At 36.9% G+C, this 25,776-nt stretch overlaps 1 protein-coding gene across 1 annotated transcript; it reads left to right on the top strand.

Moving 5' to 3' along the window:
* Window positions 1–426: 426 nt before the first annotated feature.
* Window positions 427–25,264, top strand: LOC110048254 (transmembrane protease serine 9-like). Its single transcript, XM_089275308.1, has 23 exons — window positions 427–554; window positions 1,381–1,469; window positions 1,953–2,047; window positions 2,264–2,505; window positions 2,978–3,085; window positions 3,887–4,129; window positions 4,291–4,347; window positions 6,935–7,066; window positions 7,732–7,973; window positions 8,442–8,556; window positions 10,161–10,235; window positions 11,213–11,347; window positions 12,597–12,838; window positions 14,003–14,090; window positions 14,448–14,492; window positions 16,236–16,310; window positions 17,250–17,384; window positions 18,583–18,824; window positions 19,740–19,827; window positions 20,235–20,279; window positions 21,103–21,295; window positions 22,469–22,618; window positions 24,746–25,264. The coding sequence occupies exons 1-23, from the start codon at window positions 512–514 to the stop codon at window positions 25,137–25,139; spliced, it is 3,273 nt and encodes a 1,090-aa protein (XP_089131434.1). The 5' UTR covers window positions 427–511; the 3' UTR covers window positions 25,140–25,264.
* The last annotated feature ends 512 nt before the right edge of the window (window positions 25,265–25,776 follow it).

The following is a 25,776-nucleotide window of genomic DNA, read 5'->3' as shown; positions in this document are numbered from 1 at the left end:
TTTCAAGATCAGAAACACTTTTGCCGTGACTAAAAAAAAATTCTGAGGGTGGGTACAGACATAGATTTCTGAGTATCATCGCTATTTGCTTTGAAACGCCTTTTTTGTGTGTTCATTAAATCTAGCTACAGCTAAAGAAATATAAAAGACTCCACTTTAATAGTATTAATTGCTCATCATTGAATGAAATCATAGCACAATGGACGGTTCCTGTTCTGCGTGACCCAACCAACGGCTGTTTAGATAATAATTTAGTTACCTTGTAGAAATGATTTTTAAGCCAAATGTATAATATAATGTTTAACGGAAGTTTAACTACCTGTCGGTAGCTTTCGTTTTTGAACATCCATTACAAAGAAAAATATTTGCACAATTGTTTCAGCAAGGTTCAATTTGTTAATTTCAGAGAAGACAATTTAATGTCTTCGTAGGCCAAGTGTTACTTTACGTTTTAAGTATAAATATAGCCCTAGCGCAGTTGATTGTTGCATTCATCTTTGGTCGTCTCAAGATGATAGTATTGGTGTTGCTGCTACTAGCAAGTGCTGTAACAGGTAAGAAGAAGTCAAATTTTACTAGCCTTTCATGTCTCTAATGCTGTTGGTTGTCTATCGTGATTAAGTGAATGTAAAATTGCGCGACGTTCATAAGAACTTTACAAAAAGGTTTTTTTGCCATGAAAACCGACTCCTTGATTAACAGATGGACAATCGATATTTTCTTTCACTTGTTCTTATCCCAAGCAAAAACTAAAAGGTATAACATTTTCTTTTTCTTAAGATTTTATCATCTTCAGATACAGTAGACTCCCGATAACTCGAACCCTCGCTAACTCGAACCTCGCGCTCACTCGAACCAAAATCGGTTTCCCCTGGGTTTCCGTCATACGTTTACTGTAATTTTATCCTTGGTAACTTGAACCCTCGATAACTCAAACCTACCGCTAACTCGAAGCCGTTTTCAGTGTATCCCTCCCAGTCATTTTCTGTATAATTTTATTCTCGGTAACGCGAACCATGAGCATGAGCTTTGTACCAGTAGCCAGTACCAGTAACACTGGTACTGGTACTGGTAGCTTTGTACCAGAAGCCCAACATAGTTCCTGGACTTATCCCTGCTGCTTTCCTTTGTCATATATTTTCACAATACGTTACGTTCCGATTTATACAGTAATTTAGAGATGCTTTGTTTTATTTTCACTCGACTTCTCTATTCTGTAATTAAATTTGATTAAAATGTACACTGCATGAAAACAAAAAAAAAAAGAAAAAAAAAAATTAAACACCGTTTTTTTCCTCATTTCCGGTCATTTGCTCTCAAGTCCCGATAACTCGAACCTTTTTCAATTTTATTGAATGTTTTTTTTTAATTTCACCACAGGGCAACAACTGCCTTGTGGCAGTACGCCCATCACGCAGTCACGTGTCATTGGAGGTCAGGATGCTAAACCAGGGGCTTGGCCATGGCAGGTACGAATAACAGTGCAGCTGGCGCAACAGCTCATTACACGCGTTCTCTCGCGCGTCGTCTCGCGCTTTGACTCTAGCCTTGCTTCGGTCCTATCTAAAGATTATCCGTTTGTCTCGACGCTCCTCTTTCCTTCAGGCAGCGCTGTTAAAGAATTATTCCACAGCGTACACATTACCCTATCGTATCTTGCCCTCCTTACTTCGCAAATGAAATTCGAGATTTAAAGGTCACCGATCATCTCTCTGTTAGTGGGGGAGAAGCGTTGCGTGACGACCCTAATAACGGCTGCGGAGGAGGCTATAGTCTTGATGGAAGCTGATATGCCACTGTAAGCCAATATGTTTCACACCCGTGCACGATTGCTTCGTATCTATAGACATCACATACAGGTTATTGATAAGTATTTTTTATGTAAATGTAGTAAACAATTTCGAATTTGGCACGCTGTGTATATTTGTATATTTCTTTTTTTTTTTAAACAGATAGCACTGAAACGCTATGGACGTTTTATCTGTGGAGGATCGTTGATTAGTGCTAACTGGGTAGTAACCGCAGCCCACTGTGTCTCAGGGAGCTCGTAAGTCTTTGAGTGAAATACGTGGTAAAATATTTGCACTAGAAATAAATGTCTTGCAGGAGCACGAAGGCTAGAGTTGGGTGCATTCAGTGGTTTGGGGAGGGCTAGGGTTTATTTGAGACGTGTTAAAATAGATAATCACATGAATTCAGGACAACTAAAAGACATTTTCAGTACCATTTGCCGTACCATCTAACTTTCTATTTCCCTTTCCAGAAATCCTGCTAACTATAAAATTGTCGTTGGCGATCACAATCATAACACAAATGAGGGAACAGAAGAAGAAGTGGGAGCCAAAAAAATCATTTCTCACGGACAATACAATAATCCACGACTCAACAATGACATCGCTCTGATTGAGCTCGGTCAACCAGTGAAGCTCTCTCAGCGAGTGAATCCAGTCTGCGTACCATCTCATGACACCGATATTCCTACAGGATCGAAATGTTACATCACAGGTAGGGCGTGGATCGACGAAGGTCTTTAATTTACAATCACCATAGCAGATAAATTAATTAATGTTATTCGCCGACAATAACCACAAAAACCACCTTTTTCTTTTATTTCTTCATTAGAATGCTTTTCAAAGTGTTTCGCACGACCGTTGCTGCGTGTACGATTTCCTTTCCGTTGAAGTCGTTGCTAAAACAGTCCTATCCGGCTAAGACTTGCTTCTTTGTTCCACTTAAAATTAGCTCGCGAAAAATGAATTTTCTATAAGGGTATTTATTTTTCTTACCTAAGTTTAGTTAAAACGTAAATACGATTTCATTACAGTGTGTAATTAGATACCATAGTACAGTAACACTTTATTGATGCATGAAAAATATAAAATAAAATAAATAATTTCCCTTGAATTCTTAAACTCTCAGAATGACCAAATACTGTTTTTTTTTGTTTTCTTGTTTTGTTTTTTTTTTTTTTCATTAGGCTGGGGAAAGATTAAACATCCGGGAAGTTCATATCACATTTTACAGCAGGCCATGATGCCTCCCATAGACAACTCAAAGTGCAAACAGAAAATACAAGCATCTGGAGGTAAAGCCACAAAGACTTCGTGTACGTTTTACAAGTGATAGTTTAGAATGCTTTATCGTCGTAGGAGTTGATGTTATTGAAGTTAATGAGGAGGCAGCGTGGCTGAGCGTGTCTCGCTCTGACCACTAAGCTGCAGTTGTTTCTCGGTAGACCCTAGGTCAACACCTCGGTCACTTCTGTAAATAGCCAACTAGTCTGCCTCCCGCCAGTTGGGATATTTAACAATGTTATGTTATGTTCATTTGCATTATTTTTAACATCATTTGGTTTCATTGGCCCTGAAGAGCCCTATTGGGGGAGTGGTCAATTAAGATATTTATTATTATTTAAGTTTATTTTGTTTTCGTCACTCACTTGCGCCTCATAAGATCGATTCGATTTTCGGATGATGAAGGACGTTTTTCAAAACTATAAGACGAAATACTAGGAAATGACATAGCAGTTGAATAATGAGTATCTTATTCGGTGGTCAACAAATAGTGCGCACGAAATAGATCGACCAATTTCGATATACACTGTATTAAAATTCAGCCTAAAACAATAGACCTCAGTACGAGGCTCCGAAGAATAACTACAGAGTTTGTGGGGATTATTCCCCACAGCCTTGTGCTGAGGTCTATTGTGTTAGGCTGAGTTTAAATATATCAAAATTGGTCTATTGTAATCATCGCTCGGAAAAATACTTTGCGATTCCACACGAATTACATGATAAGCCATCCGATAGGTGCTTAAGTTACCTCAATTCAGCTGCTAAAACATTATGCTGCATATATCTAGAATTATATTGTCATTTTCTCTTAGCTTCAATCAGTCTGACCTCACAAATGTTGTGCGCCGGCGTTGAGAATACCATTTTAAGCGGTTGCCATGGAGACAGTGGAGGTCCGTATGTGTGCCTGAATTCAGACGGGAAGACATACACCCTGCACGGTGCCGTCAGTTGGAGCTCTGGGTCTTGCAATGCTAAACAGCTGTTCACCGTGTTTGCGCGAGTGACGAGGTTTCGGGCTTGGATCAAACAGCACACAGGAGTAGGAGCAGCAGGTTTGCAACCGGTTTCAATTAATTACATGTTTTATCACTATTCTGTTTTGGCATTTCAGTTCCATTTTTATGGGTTGAAAGCCATGATTCATGCTTGCATATTTGTCGTTTAGTTGAAAAAGAAGAAAGAACAAAACTGACTTTATCGTTCTTCTTTACAGGAGGTTCGCCGCCGCCACCCGCGACCCCTCCCGTGCCTACCACTCCTGGGAAGATTGGTAGGGGAAATAAATACAATCTTAAATACGATCAAACTTAACAGTATTAACTGCTAATTGGAAGGGTCAAACCGTCACTGGCCTGGTGAATTGTTAACCAGTTGCAACAGTGTAAATAACCTCCAAAAATGCTTCCAAATTGATCTTGTATTAGTAGTAGTAACAATCTTTTATTAGGAAGCTCCATCACTAAAAGTGGTTTATATAGAGGTCCTAATACTAGATATATACTATATAATGATACAGTTAAAATCTATAAATTAGAGCTAAAACCGAAATAAATAAATATTTACAACATATACACTACAGAGATTAAAAAAAAAATAAAATAAAATAAAAAAAAATAATGATAAAAAATAAAAAAAAATAATTAACTATAAAAAGCAGAAAAAAGACACTTCTTAAAAATTGGCAAACTTGCTGAGTTTCTTACAGTTCTCTCTAACTCATTAAAGTCTTTGAAACAGTGGTACCGTGAACGTTGTTTTCCCCAATTGTATTGGATTTTGGGGAGCTTTATAGAATCTTTATTGCGAGTATTGTAGGAGTGCATATCACTCTTTCTTACAATGTCCAAGGATTGATGAAGTTGGCCATTAGTACACTTGTATGCATATATACATCGATGACATTTCCTACGTTCTTCGAGATTCAGCCATCTCAAGACTGTTAATGCATCAGTGGATGAGGATTGAAGTGATTAATTAATGTCGTTGTTCCTAGTGAATGTAAGTAAACTGTGGCGACTTGCAATTGAACCAGAGCTATTAATCAAATACAAGCAATTACAAGAATGATATATAGCTACGTTGCTGAGACGAACTCAAAATGGACTCTGAACAGTTGTCCGAGTTTTTATATGGAGACGTTCGTCTGCTGGTAAGCCAGTAGAAAAGACTGTACTACCGAAAAGCTTACCCTAGCACGTGTAAAATCCTAAACATGAATAGTGCTTTAATACTTTGCTCCAATGCCATGGTTCGTTACTTATAACGCTCTGAAGGTAACAAAGCTACAATGTTTTAGGTTTAGCTACAATAAAGCTTAGAGTTTGCTGACCTTTGGAACACAACTGCCCAATAGCTCTATAGAAAGTGATGCCGTCATGGACGGCTCATTGATAACGTACGTAACACTCCATTAACTATATTTTACTGGCGTGACAGTAACATCTCATTTATCAATTACGCACGTGTGTTCACTAATAACTCATTTAAGGAACTAATTAAATGCTAGCACAGTTATTTGTTTGAGTCGCAGATACACGCAAGGGTTAGAAACTGAATTAGTCATTGTCTCTAACAGTCTAATAGTACCAAAATAGGTCGATTACATTGTGCTTATGCATGAGTGTTTTTCTGGTCTAGCAATATCTCCCCGATCATTCATGCTAAAACAAACATTTTAGAATGAAAAGTTTTTTTTTATTTTTTTTAATTTTTTTATTTTTTTATTATTAATTATCTATTTTTTACAGCACGCATACTTACATTATTAATTACAAAAAACTACGTATAAAACTACAACAATACAGCTACTTACGCTAATTACAACTTGCTCTAATTACAATGCTTGACGAAACAACAGTATTATTTAAACCGCTTACGTTACACTACTTTTTAATCGCGGACAATTACTACAAACTTTTACTACGGTTACTAGAACTAGTGAAAACTGCAAAAAAAAAAAAAAAAAAAAAAAAAAAAACATGACAAAAAAGCGACAATTTACAGTATATTTAGCTATATTTACAGTTTAACTTGCACCTTTGCTCTGCTAGTTTCTATTTCTATTTTGTTTTTAAGGATAGCCAAGAAAGCGTCTAAGAAATAATCTTCCTCATTTTTTGAAGCGGTGTAAATATAATATTTTGCAATTATTGTACAGAGGTTTAAACCGAGACACAGAGGCACGGTGTCTGTGATGCCGTAAAGTATTTGTGCTTCAGAGAGCGTGATTACAGTATTGTTTTTTCTGTACCACCAATCAGTAAACTCTGTCCAAAACAGCTGGACGTTGGGGCAAGTTACGAAGAGATGTGTAATTGTTTGCTTTTCAGCACATAAATGACAGCGGTCGTGCTCTTTAATACCGAATTTATGTAATGGAGAATGAAAAGTTGCGAAATTAATGTCGAACAACGTTACGCCGTCCTCGTGACAGCACGATGATATTTGTGGATAAGGTTATATAAATATAACTTGAAAAATGCGTTAAGTATCTATGAATGCAATTAAAATCCAACATGAAGTTAAACTGCACGATCGAGCCAAGACCACCAATTGTGACCCAGTAATGCGTTGTTTATAGCTATATTTGACCTGTGCACGTGTGGTGCGGGTTATGTCAGCTAGATGCGCCGAGACCTCCATCAACGCAATTACATTCATAAATACTTTACCGGATTTTTCAAGTTGTATTATTTTATCTTCTTATCCACAAATAAAATCGCACTTGACATTTTGAATTGATAATGTTGTCATTAGGACGGTGAAACGTTGCTCGTTATTAATTTCGCTAGTTTTCATTCTATAAAGTAAAGCATATTTAATTTAATTGTCACTATTTTGACCTTTCTTTCTAACAGTATTTGGATGCGACTTCGATAGCGATCAGTGCGGATTCGTTCAATCATTGAACGACAAGTTTGACTGGACTTTTAAATCAGGATCGACACCATCTTTTCAAACTGGACCAACAAAGGATGTCTCTGGATCAGGTATATATAGGTATATATAGGGCTCACGTAGTGCTATGCTAAGAAAAAAAATAAAAATATATTAAGACTATTTTAAAATCATTAATTTCTAGCTCCTGAGATTGAAAGTCGGCTGAAACTTAGGCAGCCAGGATGATAGCAAATTAATGTCCTTTAGTCCATGAGCCAAGGCTCCAAAACTACATGCTCAGGATGTACATTTACGCACATCCTAACACAATAGAATTAACTTGTTTTCAGTCAGAAAACCTGTGGTTTAACGGGAAAACAAACCTTTTTCAAATTGCTCTGTACTTCTTAAAAATTTCAACTTTTTCTGCAGAATGGAGAAAATTGAGCTTTATTGGGTTTCGTTTAGCTTAAATAACAATTCTTATGCCTCGAACGAGTAAATAAAATCATTTAATTTTTGAATATAGTGGAAAATTAAAATTAGGCCAGCTCACTTGGGTCTGAAATTTAAACAGTTGCTATGGAGGAAGCCTCAACAAAATTCAGGGTTTAAATTTAGTCAACTCATGACGAAAGCTCGACTAATATTAATATGAGTTCTGTAAAGCTACATACATGTCAATTAAAAGGTCGATTGACGAGTTCCCAATCTGAAAAATTCTAACTACAATTACGTTTATTTCTGAAAATGCGATAACTATTATTTCTGACAGGAAAATACGCGTACATCGAAACTTCTTCTCCGAGGGCAAAAGGAGACAATGCACTGCTTGTTAAAGGTGGTTTGTCATTCAGCTCTAAAAAGTGCTTGTCTTTCTACTATCACATGTACGGTGCAACGATGGGGACACTTAACGTGTACGTTGGGCAAAAGCAGATATTTACGAAGACAGGTAACCAAGGAGATCAGTGGAAACAAGCAAAGGTTGAAATAACCGAACCTGGAGCCAGTGAGGTAATGAAACAACTGAATGTGGCATTATCAATGACAGTTATAGCTTTTTCTAAAGAGTTAAAAACATCAAATAGAGAGAGAGAGAGGGAGAGAGAGAGAGGGAGAGAGAGAGAGAGGGAGAGAGAGAGAGAGGGAGAGAGAGAGAGAGGGAGAGAGAGAGAGAGGGAGAGAGAGAGAGAGGGAGAGAGAGAGAGAGGGAGAGAGAGAGAGAGAGAGAGAGAGAGAGAGAGAGAGATCATTTTCTTATTTGCATTACATAACATGCAGAGGACAAGTTCTCTTATCATAGGATTACCAAAAGTTAGTGTTTTCACACCGTAACATAATACAGTGTGATTATTATAAGAACTTAGTGCTTATTGATTAATTGACAGTCTTTGTGGAGCTCCTTAAGGATATATTTTTACTGTGAGCTCCATAGTCTCATATTTATTGTGTTTTATTTTTGTTTGTTTGTTTGTTTTTCAGTTGAAATTCGAAGGAATAAGAGGAAGCAGTTACACTGGCGATGCTGCTATAGACAATGTGGTGCTGAAGGAATGTGGCGGCGGAGGAGGAGGAGGAGGAGGAGGAGGAGGATGTGGTTAGTTTTTGAAACTTCCATTATCCATTACATAAGTGACAAAATGAACCGAACATTACAATAAACCTAGTTGTCAACTTGAAGTTGACAAAGTATTATAAACTAGCCAGTATCGAGTCTGGAAAGAGATTAGCTGTTATAGTCCATCAGCTGACAGAAATTTAAAGGTGGAAAAACATTCTGATATTCTATTCATTCTGTGCTATTTTAGTTTGGTTTTACACGTCCAATCACGGCCAATAAACTCATTATTATTATTCTCATGGTGTTTAATATAGCTCGTTAACTCATTAAAATATGCCCCCCTCAAAAAAAAAACAAAAAATTTATATATATATATATATATATATATATATATATATATATATTTATATATGTATATAAATAAATAAATAAATAAATAAATAAATAAATATATATATAAATAGAATAATGATACTTACGTCATTGTTCGCGGTGACTTAGATTTCCTCGATAAAAACAAGTGTTATTATATATAAATATTTATATATAATAATACTTGTTTTTATCGAGGAAATCTAAGTCATCGCTAATAATGACGTAAGTCTCCTTAATATATGTAGAAGGTTAACCATAGAAAAAGAATAAACTATGAAAATAAACCTATGCAATAACAAATGCATAAAACATATCGGTTACTTTCCAATCTCCAGATAACTTACAAATCATTAGATAACAAAAGCCCTCTGAGAGGCCATGTGGTTCAGTACTGGACAGTCAATAACTACTCTAAAGAGTTGCCGAGTTATATGATAAAAAAGAGAGAAAACTGAGAAAACATTGCGGCCACTTCCTAACATATCCTAACGATCTCAAGTCATGTCGAAGCGCGTGAGAAAAGGAGTGTGATAAGTTTTGATTTCGTAGCGGTAAGCGGCGAGATATCGTAGAGATTCGCCATGTTTCTGTTAAACTCGACGGTGAACTCGTAGTTATTCTTACTCCAAATGCGATATTCAATGAAGGGATAACAATTCTAAGCTGTAAAAAGCAGTTATTTTTATTTAAACGCGAGTTTTAAAAGCGAAAATCGATTATTAAATCTCGAGGTGTTTTCGGTCTCACTTCGTGAGATTGGTAATCTTCCGAAAAGTTACAGACTATCTTACCGATGACATAATGGTGACTGGCAAAAGCAACTAACCACAACATAAAAATGACGAAAAATTGAGAAAACGAGTTTCTCATTGGAAATCCTCTGACCTAGAAATTACATTGAAACATGTTTCGTGTTCCCGTCGAGTTAAAGAGACACGAGCTGAGTGGAATTTTGGGAGAACGAGAAGTGCTGTGAGAACACGAGCCGACAGGCGAGTGTTTGCAAATGCAGCTTTTTCTTCGAGTCCGCCCAAACTTTCACGAGTGTTTCTGTGACTCAGTGGAAACACGGAGAACATGTTTTTTATTTCTTTTAGAAAATTCCGCGTCGAAAAAAGAAAATTATTTTAAATTCTCTTTGCTCGCGTAATCATTTCGTGAACAGGTCGTGCTGGTTCTGCGTTTTAATCGAGTTATGGAATTACAACTTGCAGTGTGTTCCTTCTTACAAGGTGTTTTCTAATTAATATTCACAACAATTTTAGGTTCAACTGTTGCTCCACCTGCCACGACAGCCGCACCTACACCACCAGCACCAACGACTACAGCACCACCAGTAGGTAAGGAAACACCTGATTGGTTAACTACTTAGTCAAGAATTTAACGGGTAAATTTCTGGAATATTAATATTAAAGGACGCTATCCTGAGTTGCGTATCATGAAATACGCCATGGTTTTTTTGGGCTATTTAGTGTATCGTGGCCTCTAAATCGCTGCTTACTGCGTATTCTGCATTCAGCTAGCTTTCAACTGGCGTATTTCACTTAGAGAGTCTTCGGAGAGCTAGTGGAAAAATATCATTCGAATGAGTAGGCTAACACTGTAACGTTAAAATAAATGGATCGACTGTAACTACAGTGAAATAGGGCGTAATATATAGGCTATTTCCCGCATCACGATCTTTGAATCGTTATATAATGGGGAATTTGCATTAACGTGGCCGTTAGTAGAAGTATTTAACTTAGAAATCTGAGGAGATATGCTAGAGGAAAAAAAGTATTTACACTAGACAGGTACATGTCGTCACTGGTGAATCAGATAAACTTGTACATGTCTTGATCTCGCGGCGACCCGACAAGCCGGAAACATAGCACGTGACATAGGTTATTTCTTTCCTTCTTTTGTTTTTGACTGTCTGTCTGTTTTTTAACACAGCACATGTCATAGGTTATTTAACTCGAACTGACCTCAAATAATTTAATTTTGAGAAATCTGTTTTACGTTAGCCATGACTTAACACATAACGTTAAAAATCCCCTCTAAAAACATATTATGATATATTTTAGCCAATGTGTATGAAAAAGCAATTTTACACATGGGTTTATTCAGTGACATTATACATTTTAATGTAATATAACCGTGTAAGTACCAATAATTGTGTTGCGAAGAAAAAATGCGTGTCATTGTGTTATAATTATCATTCTTTTCAATTTTTCGTCGTTCAGTAAAACTTTCACGACCCATCAATTTGCGGCTTTGCGCTTTTATTGATTTATTCTAATTATTATTTTTTAAAATTTTTCTCGTAATTGCTTAGCCTTTGGTTGCAACTTTGATACATCCATGTGCGGATTTCTTCAGGACAAAAATGACAAGTTTGATTGGACTCGAAATAAAGGAGGCACTCCGTCTACTGGTACGGGACCATCCACTGACCACACCAACGGAAATGGTATGCAAAATTTGTCTTTTATTGCGTTTCCCTCGTCTCCTTCCATAACGTTCCACTTGTTTCATTTGTGATCAACCGTTTCAGAGGCGGCCGGTTTTGGTTTATTTGTCTGAAGTGTCCTAAGAGAACATTTTCTTGACCATTTCCGCTAATGGTTACATAACGTTTTGTCCTAATTCTGTTGGGATAAACTCTTTTCAGATGGTTTGGTTCAAAACGTGTCTCATCGGGAATATCCAAGCCGATTAACCGTTTAAACATCTGGTTTGTTTTCGTTTGAAACGTTGATGACATTATTTCAATAGGGTGCATAATTACAGCCAAGACTGTAGTTTCTCTTATGGCCCTATACATGAACCTAATTACATCCTGACTAATTACAGGAAGTTTAAACATTACAACATAGGATACTAAGCTACTAGAATGTTACAATAATAGGAACTAAGTTTCTCAGGATGCTTAGTTATAAAAATGAAACCACAGTCCATTAGGAAATTGAAATATTCTGTCAATTTTAAAGCTATCAGGAGTGAATTTACGCATAATGTAGTTAAAGTAGTTTCTTCTGAGATCGGCCGAATAGATACAATCATTAAGAGCATTAAAAAATAAACTTTTCAAGTAAACCAACCAAAAAGGTGTTTTTCCAAGCTGTAGGACACGAAAAAAGCTAACCAGTCCAACCAACCAAAGAATGGAGATCCTCTCAGACTACAGGGCCTTGAATAATACTGTTTACTTTGAATATTTATCTATGCTTAGGCATTGTGTACTAATTTTAGGAACTTTTCGGTTTGACAAAGTTTAGTTCATGGTTGTTCATTCGTCCAAATTTCGGATTCCTGGTGTAATTTTCTGCTTCGATAAAATGTTTGGAACTCGTTGCAGTAGGCTTACTCTTTAATTTATTTACGAATCTACCACTGTTAAATTTACAGGTAAAAAATTAGAGCGTCCTCAATGGGATATCCAAAACGTTAAGTTTTCAGAATGTATGAACTCACATTCGGTTGCGTGACGCCAAAGTTAGTGCTTTTTCAAAAAACAAGAAAATTTTATTCAATTAAGCACAGAGTGCCATATTATGTTGAAAGTAAGGAACAAAGAGTACCTCCTCCTTTCACTTGGTCGCAGACGACAAAAACCAGAATTAACGATAACATGAATAAATGCCAAAAGCCAAAAACATAGAGCAGTTTTAACAGAAGTCACGAAAACATTTTTTTTTGTTATCTTTCAATCTTTACAGGATACTACATGTACACGGAAACATCAAGTCCTCGACAGCAAGGTGACAATGCAAAACTAAATAGCCCCAAGCTGCAATTCAGCGGGAGCATGTGTCTTCAGTTCTTTTATCACATGTATGGTTCAGCCGTGGGGACATTTAATGTGGAAGTAAATGGAGTAAACGTGTTCAGTAAAAGTGGAGACCAAGGCAACATTTGGCATGAAGTGAAAAAAGATGTAAATTTATCGGGAATGTACACGGTAAGAGACTTTTTCCGGGCCACTTTAAAGGAGTTCAGTCACGGTTTGCATATTTTGAAAAGTTTAGCCTAAATTTTTCAAATTCGTCGTTTACAATCCGTGTCAATCTTCGCCATCTTTGACCATCCTTGTTCCTTTATGGTTTATTATTATTATCTCTTTGATGTTTTTCTATCGTAGTAAACTATTATTTTCAGGTTTCCTTCAATTTAAAGGAGAGTTTGTACGTGGCCAAAAAAAAAGGACAAAACACCGTGACTGAGCTTCTTCAAAGTTGCTTCGTATAAAATTGTTGTAATAGAGTATGTAGCAGGTCAAAGTAGATGACTTCAGAGTGCCCAAGAATGGCTTTTGTTTTAAGGACATATACTTACTTACTGGCATAAATTAATTTTGTCACACTAGAGATCCCATGTGGATTCTCTATGAACTTACAAATGCAAATTTAACCATAATTTCTTGCAGTTGCGAATACCCAGTGGAACTGAACCGTCCATCAACTGCACAAGCAGTCAACAGACCCGATCGCTTCAAAAAGCTTTACTTGTTACGATTATATGATCATTTGACATGACATGGATCAACGCGCGATCGTGACGAAATAAACCTGGTTGCCGTGTAGAGTTGAATGTATGGCTGCAGGTTAACCTTCATTCGGCTGATTTAGATCCATTAATGTAACAGATGCTAATGTGAAGTATTATTTATTTCTTCCTTTTCATTGGCTGAGAGCCCATCGCGTGACCTGCAAATAACTTCCTACCTATAATGATCTGCTCATGCGTGATACTTGCATGTAATTGAATGAAAAATGACAGATTGCTTCCCTGAGCTTTCAGAGAGTGATGTAAATATAAAAGCAAACTTGGTGATCGAGTGATAAAACAATTATTGAACTCGATTATCGCAAAATAGAATCAAAATATCGTGATTGTCAGTGTCCCGCAGATCAGTTGTTTTCCTCAGCCTTCAGCTTTGGCAAATGCCTTTACCAGCTGACTTTAAAATAGTTTTTTTGTTTGTTTATGAAGGAAGACTATTTTATGATACTTATCGTGAAGACTGATTACGTTGATATACCGTATTTTCATACGATTAAGTCTGTACGTAAGTCGATCATTTTCGTACGTTGATTAATATGTTATTTTTTTATCGTCATTGTAGGTTACATTTGAGGGAATAACGGGAACAAGTTGGCAGGGTGACATAGCAATAGACGATTTCCTGTTAATCCCAGGAAGATGTTCATCAAGTAAGTCCATAACAAGTTAAATTTCTATGTTTCTTATCTCACGACATTATTCAAGTTCTTATCGTTTTCCAATTGATAATTGTTAACAAGCTAGCGCACATATAACTTCAAAATTAGCAACAGCATGCCAACATACAGGAAAAAACGACACAAAGAAGACCTAAGAACTGCAATCACAACATAAACGGATAATAGAAAATAAATAAATAAAAGAAACAAATAAATAAAGAATAAATCAATAGATAAATAAATAAATAAATGAATAAATGAATGGATGGATGAATGAATAAATAAATAAATAAATAAAGAGCTTTTTCCATGTCCTCTAAGTTGCTTCTGCTTCTTGTTATTTTGCAGTAACTCCGCCTCCTCCAACAACACCCGGTTCGCCACCCCCACCAAGTAGGTATTTCTTTTAGCACAGTCATCATATCTTTCGTAAGAACTGATGTAAGTCCGCTTCAGGGAATAGGCATTAATTGCTATGAATAAATATGCTCATTTGCACTTCACAGAATTACTTGAGAAAGTATTCCTTCTGACCTGTTATTTGTTTGCGATTCATTTTGTTAAAATGTTTATCCTGCCCCTGTTTAAATTATATAGCCTATTAACAAACAATATTGTTTGGAATTGCTCTGTTTGCTGTGAAGGGTATCTAACAAGGAATCAGCAAACTCAAAGTAGGATACGAGGCCTCTGTGCGGTCGAGTCGAAAACCACATGGAATGGATAGACCGCTTAGAGGTTTCGAAGATCTTCCAATACGTTGTACCCCCCATTGGAATACTCTAGCCAGCATAGCGAGTTTGGTTTAAATATTAACTGAGGGTTAGAATGAAATTTTATTGCCTTGACAATTTAGCATTTTCTCGTTAGTGGCATTGCTGAGGATTCATGGATAGGATTCACGGATCATGGATATAGGAGTGCACCTCGGTCGTGTGTACAGACCTCACTGCGTTCAGTCTGTACTCACGACCTCGGTCAAGATTCTCCCATACAGACCTCCTGCTCGGTTATAAGAGCTAATTAATAACACTTTTTTTATCGAGGAAATTTAAGTCATCGCTAATAATGACGTAAGTTTCCTGAACATATGCAGAAGGGTGACCTTAGGAAAGAAATAAACTATGAAAATAAACCTATGCAATAAGAAATGCATAAAACATATCAGTTACTTTCCAATCAGCAGATAACTTACAAATCATTAGATAACAAAAGCCCTCTGAGAGGTCATGTGGTTCAGTACTGGACAGTCAATAACTACACTAAAGAGTTACCGAGTTATATGAGAAAAAAAAAAGATAGAAAACTGAGAAAACATTGCGGCCACTTACTAGCATTTCCTAACGACAATCTCACGTCATGTCGAAGCGCGTGGGAAAGCGAGTGTCATACGTTTTCATTTCGTAGCGGTCACCGGTGAGAGATCGTAGAGATTCGTAGTGCCATGTTTCTGTTACACTCGACGGTAAACTCGAAATTATTTTACTCCAAATGTGATATTCAATGAAGGGATAACAATTCTAAGCTGTAAAAAGCAGTTATTTTCATTTAAACGCGAGTTTTAAAAGCGAAAATCGATTATTAAATCTCAAGGTGTTTTCGGTCTCACTTCGTGAGATTGTTAAGCTTCCGAAAAGTTACAGACTATCTTACTAACGCTCCCGATGACATAATGGTACCTGGCTAAAGCCACTAACCACAACATAAAAATGACGAAAAATTGAGAAAACGAGTTTCTCATTGGAAATCCTCTGACCTAGAAATTACATTGAAACGTGTTTCGTGTTTCCGTCGAGTTATAGACACACGAGCTAAGTGGAATTTTGGGAGAACGAGAAGTGCTGTGGGAACACGAGCCGACAGGCGAGTGTTTGAAAGTGCAGCTTTTTCTTCGAGTTCTCCCAAATTTTCACGAGTGTTTCTATAACTCAGTACAGACACGGAGAACATGTTTTTTATTTCTTTTAGAAAATTCCGCGTCGACAAAAGAAAACTATTGTAAATTCTCTTTGCTCGCATAATCATTACGTCAACAGCTCGTGCTGGTTCTGTGTTTTAATCAAGTTATGGAATTACAACTTGCAGTGTGTTCCTTCTTACAGGGTGTTTTCTAATTAATATTCACAACCACTTTAGGTTCAACTGTTGCTCCACCTGCCACGACAGCCGCACCTACACCACCAGCACCAACGACTACAGCACCACCAGTAGGTAAGGAAATACCTGATTGGTTAACTACTTAGTCAAGAATTTAACGGGTAAATTTCTGGAATATTAATATTAAAGGACGCTATCCTGAGTTGCGTATCATGAAATACGCCATGGTTTTTTTGGGCTATTTAGTGCATCGTGGCCTCTAAATCGCTGCTTACTGCGTATTCTGCATTCAGCTAGCTTTCAACTGGCGTATTTCACTTAGAGAGTCTTCGGAGAGCTAGTGGAAAAATATCATTCGAATGAGTAGGCTAACACTGTAACGTTAAAATAAATGGATCGACTGTAACTACAGTGAAATAGGGCGTAATATATAGGCTGTTTCGCGCATTAATATTTCACGATCTTTGAATCGTTATATAATGGGGAATTTGCATTAACGTGGCCGTTAGTAGAAGTATTTAACTTAGAAATCTGAGGAGATATGCTAGAGGAAAAAACGTATTTACACTAGACAGGTACATGTCGGCACTGGTGAATCAGATAAACTTGTACATGTCTTGATCTCGCGGCGACCCGACAAGCCGGAAACATAGCACGTGACATAGGTTATTTATTTATTTCTTTTGTTTTTGTTTGTCTGCCTGACCTTAAATAATTTAATTTTGAGAAATCTGTTTTACGTTAGCCATGACTTAACACATAACGTTAAAAATCCCCTCTAAAAACATATTATGATATATTTTAGCCAATGTGTATGAAAAAGCAATTTTACACATGGGCTTATACAGTGACATTTCAATGTAATATAACCGTGTAAGTACCAATAATTGTGTTGCGAAGAAAAAATGCGTGTCATTATGTTGTAATTATCATTCTTTTCAATTTTTCGTCGTTCAATGAAACTTTCACGACCCGTCAATTGGCGGCTTTGCGCTTTTATTGATTTATTCTAATTATTATAATTTTTTTAAAATTTTTCTTGTAATTGCTTAGCCTTTGGCTGCAACTTTGATAAATCCATGTGCGGATTTCTTCAGGACAAAAATGACAAGTTTGATTGGACTCGAAATAAAGGAGGCACTCCGTCTTATGATACGGGACCATCCGCTGACCACACCACCGGAAATGGTATGCAAAATTTGTCTTTTATTGCGTCTCTTTCGTCTACTTCCATAACGTACCACTTGTTTCATTTGCCATCAACCGCTTCAGAGGCGGGCGGTTTTGGTTTATTTGTCTGAAGTGTTCTAAGAGAACATTTTCTTGACCATTTCCGTTAATGGTTACATTAATTTTTGGCCCAATTCTGTTGGGATAAACTCTTTTCAGATGGTTTGGTTCAAAACGTGTCTCATTGGGAATATCCAAGCCGATTAACCGTTTAAACAATTGGTTTGTTTTCGTTTGAACCGTTGATGACACTATTTCAATAGGGTGCATAATTACAGCCAAGACTGTAGTTTCCCTCATGGCCCTATAAATGAAACTAAATTACATCCTCATTAATTACAGGAAGTTCAAACGTTACAACATAGGATACTAAGCTACTAAGTTATAAAAGGAAATTAAAATATTCTGTCAATTTTAAAGCTATCAGGCGTGAATTTACGCATGATGCAGTCAAAGTAGTTTCTTCTGAGATCGGCCGAATAGATACAATCATTAAGAGCATTAAAAATGAAACTTTTCAAGTGAACCAACCAAAAAGGTGTTTTTCCAAGCTGTAGAACACGAAAAGACCTAACCAGCCCAACCAGCAAAAGAAAAGAGATACTCTCAGACTAGGGCCTTGTGTAATACTGTTTACTTTGAACATTTATCTCTACTTAGATATTTTGTACTAATTTTAGGAACTTTTCGGTTTAACAAAGTTTAGTTCATGGTTATTCATTCGTCCAAATTTCGGATTTCTGGTGTAATTTCCTGTTTGGATAAAATGTTTGGAACTCGTTCCAGTAGACTTACTCTTTAATTTATTTACGAATCTACTGCTGTTATACTATACATGTAAAATATTAGAACGCCCTCAATGGCGTATCCAAAACGTTGAGTTTTCAGAAGGTATGAAGTCACTCTCAGTTGGTTTGCGGACGCCAAGGTTAGTGCCCTTTCAAAAATCTAGGAAATTTTTTTCAATTAAGTCATCAGTGCCATATTATGTTGAAAGTAAGGTACAAAGGGTACCTCCTCCTTTCACTTGGTTGCAGAGGACAAAAACCAGAATTAACGATAACATGAATAAATGCCAAAAGCCAAAAACATGGAGTAGTTTTAACAGAAGTCACGGAGACATTTTTTTTTTTTTGTTATCTCTCTATCATTACAGGATACTTCATGTACACGGAAACATCAAGTCCTCGACAGCAAGGTGACAATGCAAAACTAAATAGCCCCAAGCTGCAATTCAGCGGGAACATGTGTCTTCAGTTCTTTTATCACATGTATGGTTCAACCATGGGGACATTAAACGTGGAAGTAAATGGAGTAAACGTGTTCAGTAAAAGTGGAGACCAAGGCAAAATTTGGCATGAAGCGAAAAAAGATGTAAATTTATCGGGAATGTTCACGGTAAGAGAGGTTTTCGGGGCCACTTTAAAGTTGCCTCGTACAAAATTGTTGTAATATAGTATGTAGAGAGTCCCAGTAGATGACTTCACAGTTACTGGATTTGTAACTCTCCAAAACCTTGACACGAGTAAGTTCAACGTATTATAATAAGAAAAAAAGCGCTTTCAAAGAGTCTTAAGTAAACCTCTTTCACCAATTGTTGAAAGTCTTCCTGACTTAGGGAAATACAACTGCAGTCGCAAATAGGTTTCTGTTAGACTGCTTTTTGAGTAAGGATATGGATCAACGCGCGATCGTCACGAAATAAACCTGGTTTCCGTGTAGAGTTGAACGTGTGGCTGCAGGTTAACCTTCATTCGGCTGATTTAGATCCATTAATGTAACAAATGCTAATGTGAAGTATTATTTATTTCTTCCTTCAGTTTTTATTGGCTGGGAGCCCTTCGCGTGACTTGTAAATAGCTTGCTGCCTATAATGATCTGTTCATGCGTGATACCGTCTGAATGCGTTTTGCTGCAAATAGTATTCTGCTCATGCTTGCATGTAATTGTATGAAAAATGGCAGATTGCTTCCTTGAGCTTTCAGAGAGTGATGTAAATATAAAAACAAACTTGGTGATCGAATGATAAAACAATTATTGAACTCGATTATCGCAAAATAGAGTCAAAATGTCGTGATTTGTCAGTGTCCCGCAGATCAATTGTTTTCCTCAGCCTTCGGCTTTGGCAAATGCTTTTATCGGCTGACTTTTAAATATATATATATTTTTTATGAAGGAAGACTATTTTATGATACTTATCGTGAAGACTGATTACATTGATATGCTGTATTTTCATATGATTAAGTCTGTTCGTAAGTCGATCATTTTCATACGTTGATTAATATGTTTTTTTTTTTTAAATCGTCATTGTAGGTTACATTTGAGGGAATAACGGGAACAAGTTGGAAGGGTGACATAGCAATAGACGATTTCCTGTTAACCCCAGGGAGATGTTTATCAAGTAAGTCCGTAACAAGTTAAATTTCTATGTTTCGTATCTCACGAAATTATTCAGGTTCTTATCGTTTTCCAATTGATAATTGTTAACAAGCTAGCGCACATGTAACCTCAAAATTAGCAACAGCATGCCAACAAACAGAAAAAAAACGACACAAAGAAGGCCTAGGAACTGCAATCAGAACATAAACGGGTAACAGAGAATAAATAAGTAAATAAATAAAACAAATAAATAAAGAATAAATACATAGATAAATAAATAAATAAATAAATAAAACAAATAAAGAATAAATAAAGAAATAAAGAAAGAATAAATAAATAGATAAATAGATAAATAAATAAATAAAGAATAAATAAATAAACAGCTTTTTCCAATCCTCTAAGATGCTTCTGCCTCTTGTTATTTTGCAGTAACTCCGCCACCTCCAACAACACCCGGTTCCCCACCCCCGCCAGGTAGGAATTTCTTTTAGCACAGTCATTATATCTTTCGTAAGAACTGATGTAAGTCCGCTTCAGGGAATAGGCATTAATTGCTATGAATAAATATGTTCATTTGCACTTCACAGAATTACTTGAGAAAGTATTCCTTCTGACCTGTTATTTGTTTGCGATTCATTTTGTTAAAATGTTTATCCTGCCCCTCTTTAAATTATATAGCATAACAATAAACATTAGTATAATTTTCAGAGGTGAATAAAAGAATTGGACATTCTGATTGGTCGATAAGCTCATCATATGACGTTTCATTCACCCCGCTAGAGCATGGTTACTAAGCTAGCCATCTATGCCATCTCAGCAAGTAAACATGGCGGAAAGTTGCTGAATGAAGTTTTCATTTATTCGAAAGAAATCACTCCAAGTCCAGGATATTTGAAAGAATGGAACATAGCTATATGAGTTTAAATATTAACTGAGGGACAGAATGAAATTTTTATTGCCTTGACAATTTAGCATTTTCTCGTTAGCGGCATTGCTGAGGATTCATGGATAGGAGTTCGCGATTGGCTGTTGTGACAAAAGGCAGTCACCAGTTGAACTATGCATTGCGCTTCCAATAATTACACAACCGTTTTCAAATTAAAGTCAGCGTTTCTTTTAACCAAGATATTTCTGATCGGAAATAAGATTCCCCGTTTCACTCGTGGCCAAACCAACCTTAGATTGCAATTAAAACAATCCACATCCGAAGGTGAATCGTTCAGATTGCAAACCAAAGCTGTTTAAGATTTTCGTACCGTAATTTAAAGTAAATGCTATCGTCTACTTTTTCTTGAAGGTTCTTGCGGCATCCGCCCACCTACCAGGATTGTCGGTGGTGTGGATGCTAAGCGTGGTGACTGGCCATGGCAAGTTCAGTTACGTACCACTTCCGGTTTTCCTTACTGCGGAGGTTCCTTGGTGTCACCTCAGTGGGTGGTCACAGCCACTCACTGTGTCAGAGGAAAACAACCCAGCTCTATAATCATAAGGTAAACTACTACATGCCAAAAAGAAACACTGGAATTAATAATATCTTACAAACGGAAGTAGGAGATACTTCTGTCGAGCAAAATGTATGGCAAGCTATTTATCATACAACCCAACTTTTTCCGTTGTGGGTGAGAATGACGAGAGTAGTTATATAGAACCAAGAAATATAGTTGGCATAGACGAATTAAATTGGTACTGCTTTTTGGATTCAAAATAACCTATACGAAAAAACGAGAGGGCTGTATTCTAGAAGTTTCATAAAGTCCAAAAACAACTAATATTTTTTTTCGATATCATATCAAAGCCGTGATTTACTGTAGGTTTCTTTTCTATGAGTCGTCAGTCGTAACATGGTCTCACTCTGCTGTTTCTATGGAAACTAGGCATCTTACTTCAGATGTTTAAGATGATTTCCGCAGAACATTCGAGCAATAATGGCGAAAATAAAGTTACCAAAAAAAAAACAACACATAGCATGGTAATATTTTGAATAAAGGTAAGAAGAATTTATCGGGCCTCAAACTCTCAAGCTTACCCCGCGAGAGAAAATTGAACTTGAAGTTATCCATATTTCAATTAAAATGGACGTTTCCCGTTAGTTAAAAAGACAATAACGCACGCATTAAACATTTTTACGACGTTTGACATTAGCTTTCTTGAGAATGCTTTGGGATTTAATCGCGGGGTCACCTAGAGAAATGAATCAAGGTGGGATGTTTTAAATAGTATCAGTCAAAAAGTTACCATGCTGTGAGCAGATTTTTAGTAAATAATTTTTGCACTTATTGCTCGAAATTTGGGCGGCATCCGTCTTAAATTGTAGTTTCCCTTTTGGAACAGAAGCAAATTTAGCGTGCATAGTTCACGACTGGCAAGATAGTATAATGTAAGATGCTGATGAAATATACTACTTTCCTTCTAATTGGCCAGTGTTACCGCAATAAATTGCCTGATGTGATTAGAACTAGTGTGAGACTGGCTCGTATATAAGGTAATTTAAGCACCAACAAATGAATGAATAAAAAATATGAATTATTGGGTGTGTAAATGAATGAATTTTAAATGAATCAATCATCCATCATTTATTGATTGATTAATTGATTAATTAGGTCAGTCAGTCAATCTATGGATCGACCACTAATTTAATTAAGCACTTGATCGTTAACTTTAAGACTTGGCGCCCACCATCGTACTAACACTGATGGAAACGTGCAGGACATCAAAGTCAGCAAAGTTATAACTCATCCATCGTATCACAAACCGACAACGTACAGTCACGATATTGCAGTACTCAAACTGGAAAAAAAAGCTCAATTAAACAGGTTAGTATTTCACTTTGAACTTCTCGTTGTTACGATATTTGCTTATTTATATGTAACTTTACGTTTATTTGACTGCCTCTTACTAATGTTTACTTATACAAAATAATGGAACAAAAAAGTAGGCGGAGAAAGGGGCAGAGCTTTCATTGCACCTGACTCCTAATGCTCAAGAGTAAAAATACGCATTAAAAGTAATTGCTTATTATAAAACCAATAATTCTAGTTGAGCTACAACACCTTTACGTTTAAGGTGGCTCGTACCAGTTTTCAGGTTTTTGACGGCTCATAACTTTGTAAGAATAGAGCAAAAAGACAGACCAGGGCCACTGTAATATTTTTGTAGGTTTGGATTACATAATTTATACTTGAACTAAAAGAGCTGTTATTTTGTCGTCAGCAGGTACCATGGCAACATTCCAAAAGGATTTTCCAGACCTGATTTTTCGCTTCTGTCACTAATAACTCAAAAAGTAACCCAGTGACCCCGAGTTTTTTTCAATCAATAACTTTTGGCATCTGAAAATGAAAATGCACAACAATTTTAAAATAATTTTACGGAGCCGATTTCTTGTAAACTTGGTAAAACGGTAATTTGCACAAAGTGCAAATTTCCTTCCGTAGGATTTTTTAGTTTTTTCTGACGTTTCTTCTCAGTGATAATATTATATTAAGACAATAAAAAGAAGGGATCACCGGGGTTGTTTTCATGTAAAAGCCTCCGCGAGTTCCGTTATTCCCACGCGCGTAGACACGCATTCAAAAATCCAGACTTTATAAGATCAGCAGTTGCTCATGAGCCGTTTTGACTACCGCTGACTGCTTCGTGTGCCCGCGCGGGCGAGCGGGCTCCGAACGGGCGTTCTGTTTTGTTTGCTGCTAAAGCATCATTTACAGTTGTAGTTGTCGTTTAAGACAACCTCCTGGGCTTTCTTTGTAGGATTTTTACACAAATTCTGGGTAGATTTGCTATGTTTTGCGAGTCCTTTATACGCTCCCGGTGGCTGTCACGATCGATCGACTTGCCTTTGAAAATTTGGGAAACATTGAATTCCCGAAGCATTTTTTCTTAAAAACACAGAGTTGACTTAAGTTGTTCTAGCAGGTAAAGCCTCCTTTATATGCGAATTTCGTCTCCAACTGCACAAAAGTGACCTTGCGCGAAAAAAGCCGCGCGCCGCCATATTTGTTTTGGTCTTTCGGGTTTTAAATCTCGCGCCTCTATCGTGCGTGTTACTCACGCGTGACGCACTACGATGATCTACTCCCCGCGCGAGAAAACTGGTACCAGCCACCTTAACTATAATTAAAGAAAGGTCTAAGGGGCTCTTTACAGAGTGCGTGATATAATTCCAAGATGCAAGTTTAGAAAATGAGACAACATTTCTCAATTTACAAAACGTGTCTGAACATTTCTATGTCATCTCCAGTTGCAAATGTTCGGCGATTGAACATTTGAATTTTTATGTATAATTACATTATAGAATTACACCTTAAAAAGCACGTCAACAGATGAATTTAAATTTTTGAAATACACTAGAAACAAAGAATAGAAATAGCAGCAATAACAGCAAAAAACAAAACCAAAACAAATAGAAAACAACAAAAGCAAAATATACGTATATAAAGATAATGCTTTTTTTTTTTATTAAGAGCCTGTATATTATTATCATTATTATTAACGTCTTCCGTCATGTACGTCTATTTTATCTTCACGTTTTTAGCGATGGCAGACATAAATTAGTCATACACACACACAAGCATTCATGGGTTAATAGTAACGATCGAGTTACTTTAGTTTAACACAGGTGTGACGGCAGAATCAATGTTCACCGGGGCGACGCTGTTATAAGAAGAACAGAACTTAATTTAGGTTTTCCTTACATGTAGATTAGGCTCGCTCCACTTTACTGAAGGGATTGTACTCTAGTGAATTTTGCAAGTTTTTTAACATTAAATTTATGACAAATATTATTTCCTGGAGTTTGTAGTAAATAAAGCCGTCATTATTTCCTCAGTTTTCCTTTCAGCTTAGACAAGAAGTGCCACCTCTCTCTGCGACTCTGCTAAGTTTTCTTTCCCGTTTGTTAGACGCCTCAATCTGGTTTGTCTTTTTTCTTTTGTTCTCAGGTACGTAAATCTGGTATGTCTTCCTCATTCCGTCCCCGCACCAACAGACGGTACCAAGTGCTGGATCACGGGTTGGGGCAGACTTGCTTCCGGTGGAGCCACTCCAAACATTCTTCAACAGGTTCAAGTTCCAGTGGTCAGTCGCGCCCGATGTGATAAAGCCTACCCGAAAAAGATCCATGACTCCATGATCTGCGCGGGCCTGGACCAGGGTGGAATTGACTCCTGTCAAGGAGATAGTGGAGGACCGATGGTGTGTGAGACTGGTGGGAGGTATTATCTTCATGGCGCCACCAGCTGGGGCTATGGATGTGCTTCTCCTGGGAAGTTTGGTGTCTACGCCAAAGTGAAATACCTGTTGAGCTGGATCGTTGGCGAAATGTCTAAGAACTAACCAAACCCTACCGGCCATGGTTTTTTTTAGTGATAATCGAGTTAAATCTAAATTTTTTCTTCTTGAACATGTTGAAGAAAATAGTGGAAATTTGTGGGGATAATTAATAAAGGCATTGAAAAGATTATTATGTGACAATTGTGGTTTTTCATTCTCCTCGTAGCTGTGGTCACTAACATATTTTGCTTAATACTGAAAAAGAAAAGTCCGTTTAGAGAATTAGCCTTACTTCAGAATTGAGAACAGTATAGAAAGGAGAGAAATGCCCTTAAGATAAAAGGAGAATCGAATCTTCGGATAGTTTACGTTACACTTCTAAACTAGTCACGTCAAAGTAAGTGTTGGTGGTTGGTGGTGGTGCTGATATTTCTACATTTATTAAGTTGGTTAAAAAAAGAGAAAGTTCCCTCAAAATTTAAATTGCCACTGGCATTTTTCGTAAATGTACGTGCCCACCTGCATCGGTCTTATGGCAGGCAAAGTCAGTCGGGTTACTATATTTGCAAGGTTAACTAAGCAATTTGACCAAACAGTGGTTCCAGAATTGACGTCCCGTACAACCGGCATCATTGACAAGTGTTTTGTGTTGAAGTTCTATTATGGTGGGTTGTTCTTTTGGTTCTTAATTCTTCTTGCG

This window comes from Orbicella faveolata, unplaced genomic scaffold, assembly GCF_042242905.1.
Source record: "Orbicella faveolata isolate gen_17 unplaced genomic scaffold, um_ofav_v1 contig_1, whole genome shotgun sequence".
NCBI classification, from domain to species: Eukaryota; Metazoa; Cnidaria; class Anthozoa; order Scleractinia; family Merulinidae; genus Orbicella; species Orbicella faveolata.
This window is presented reverse-complemented; position numbering and strand designations above follow the sequence as displayed.

What these genes read in the sequence shown, in the direction of transcription:
- LOC110048254 (XM_089275308.1), top strand. Translation starts at nt 512, where the DNA reads ATGATAGTATTGGTGTTGCTGCTACTAGCAAGTGCTGTAACAG. An exon ending in CCCAGGGAGATGTTTATCAA is followed by an intron (nt 19,828 to 20,234) that starts GTAAGTCCGTAA and finishes GTTATTTTGCAG; the next exon opens with TAACTCCGCCACCTCCAACA. An exon ending in CGGTTCCCCACCCCCGCCAG is followed by an intron (nt 20,280 to 21,102) that starts GTAGGAATTTCT and finishes TTTTTCTTGAAG; the next exon opens with GTTCTTGCGGCATCCGCCCA.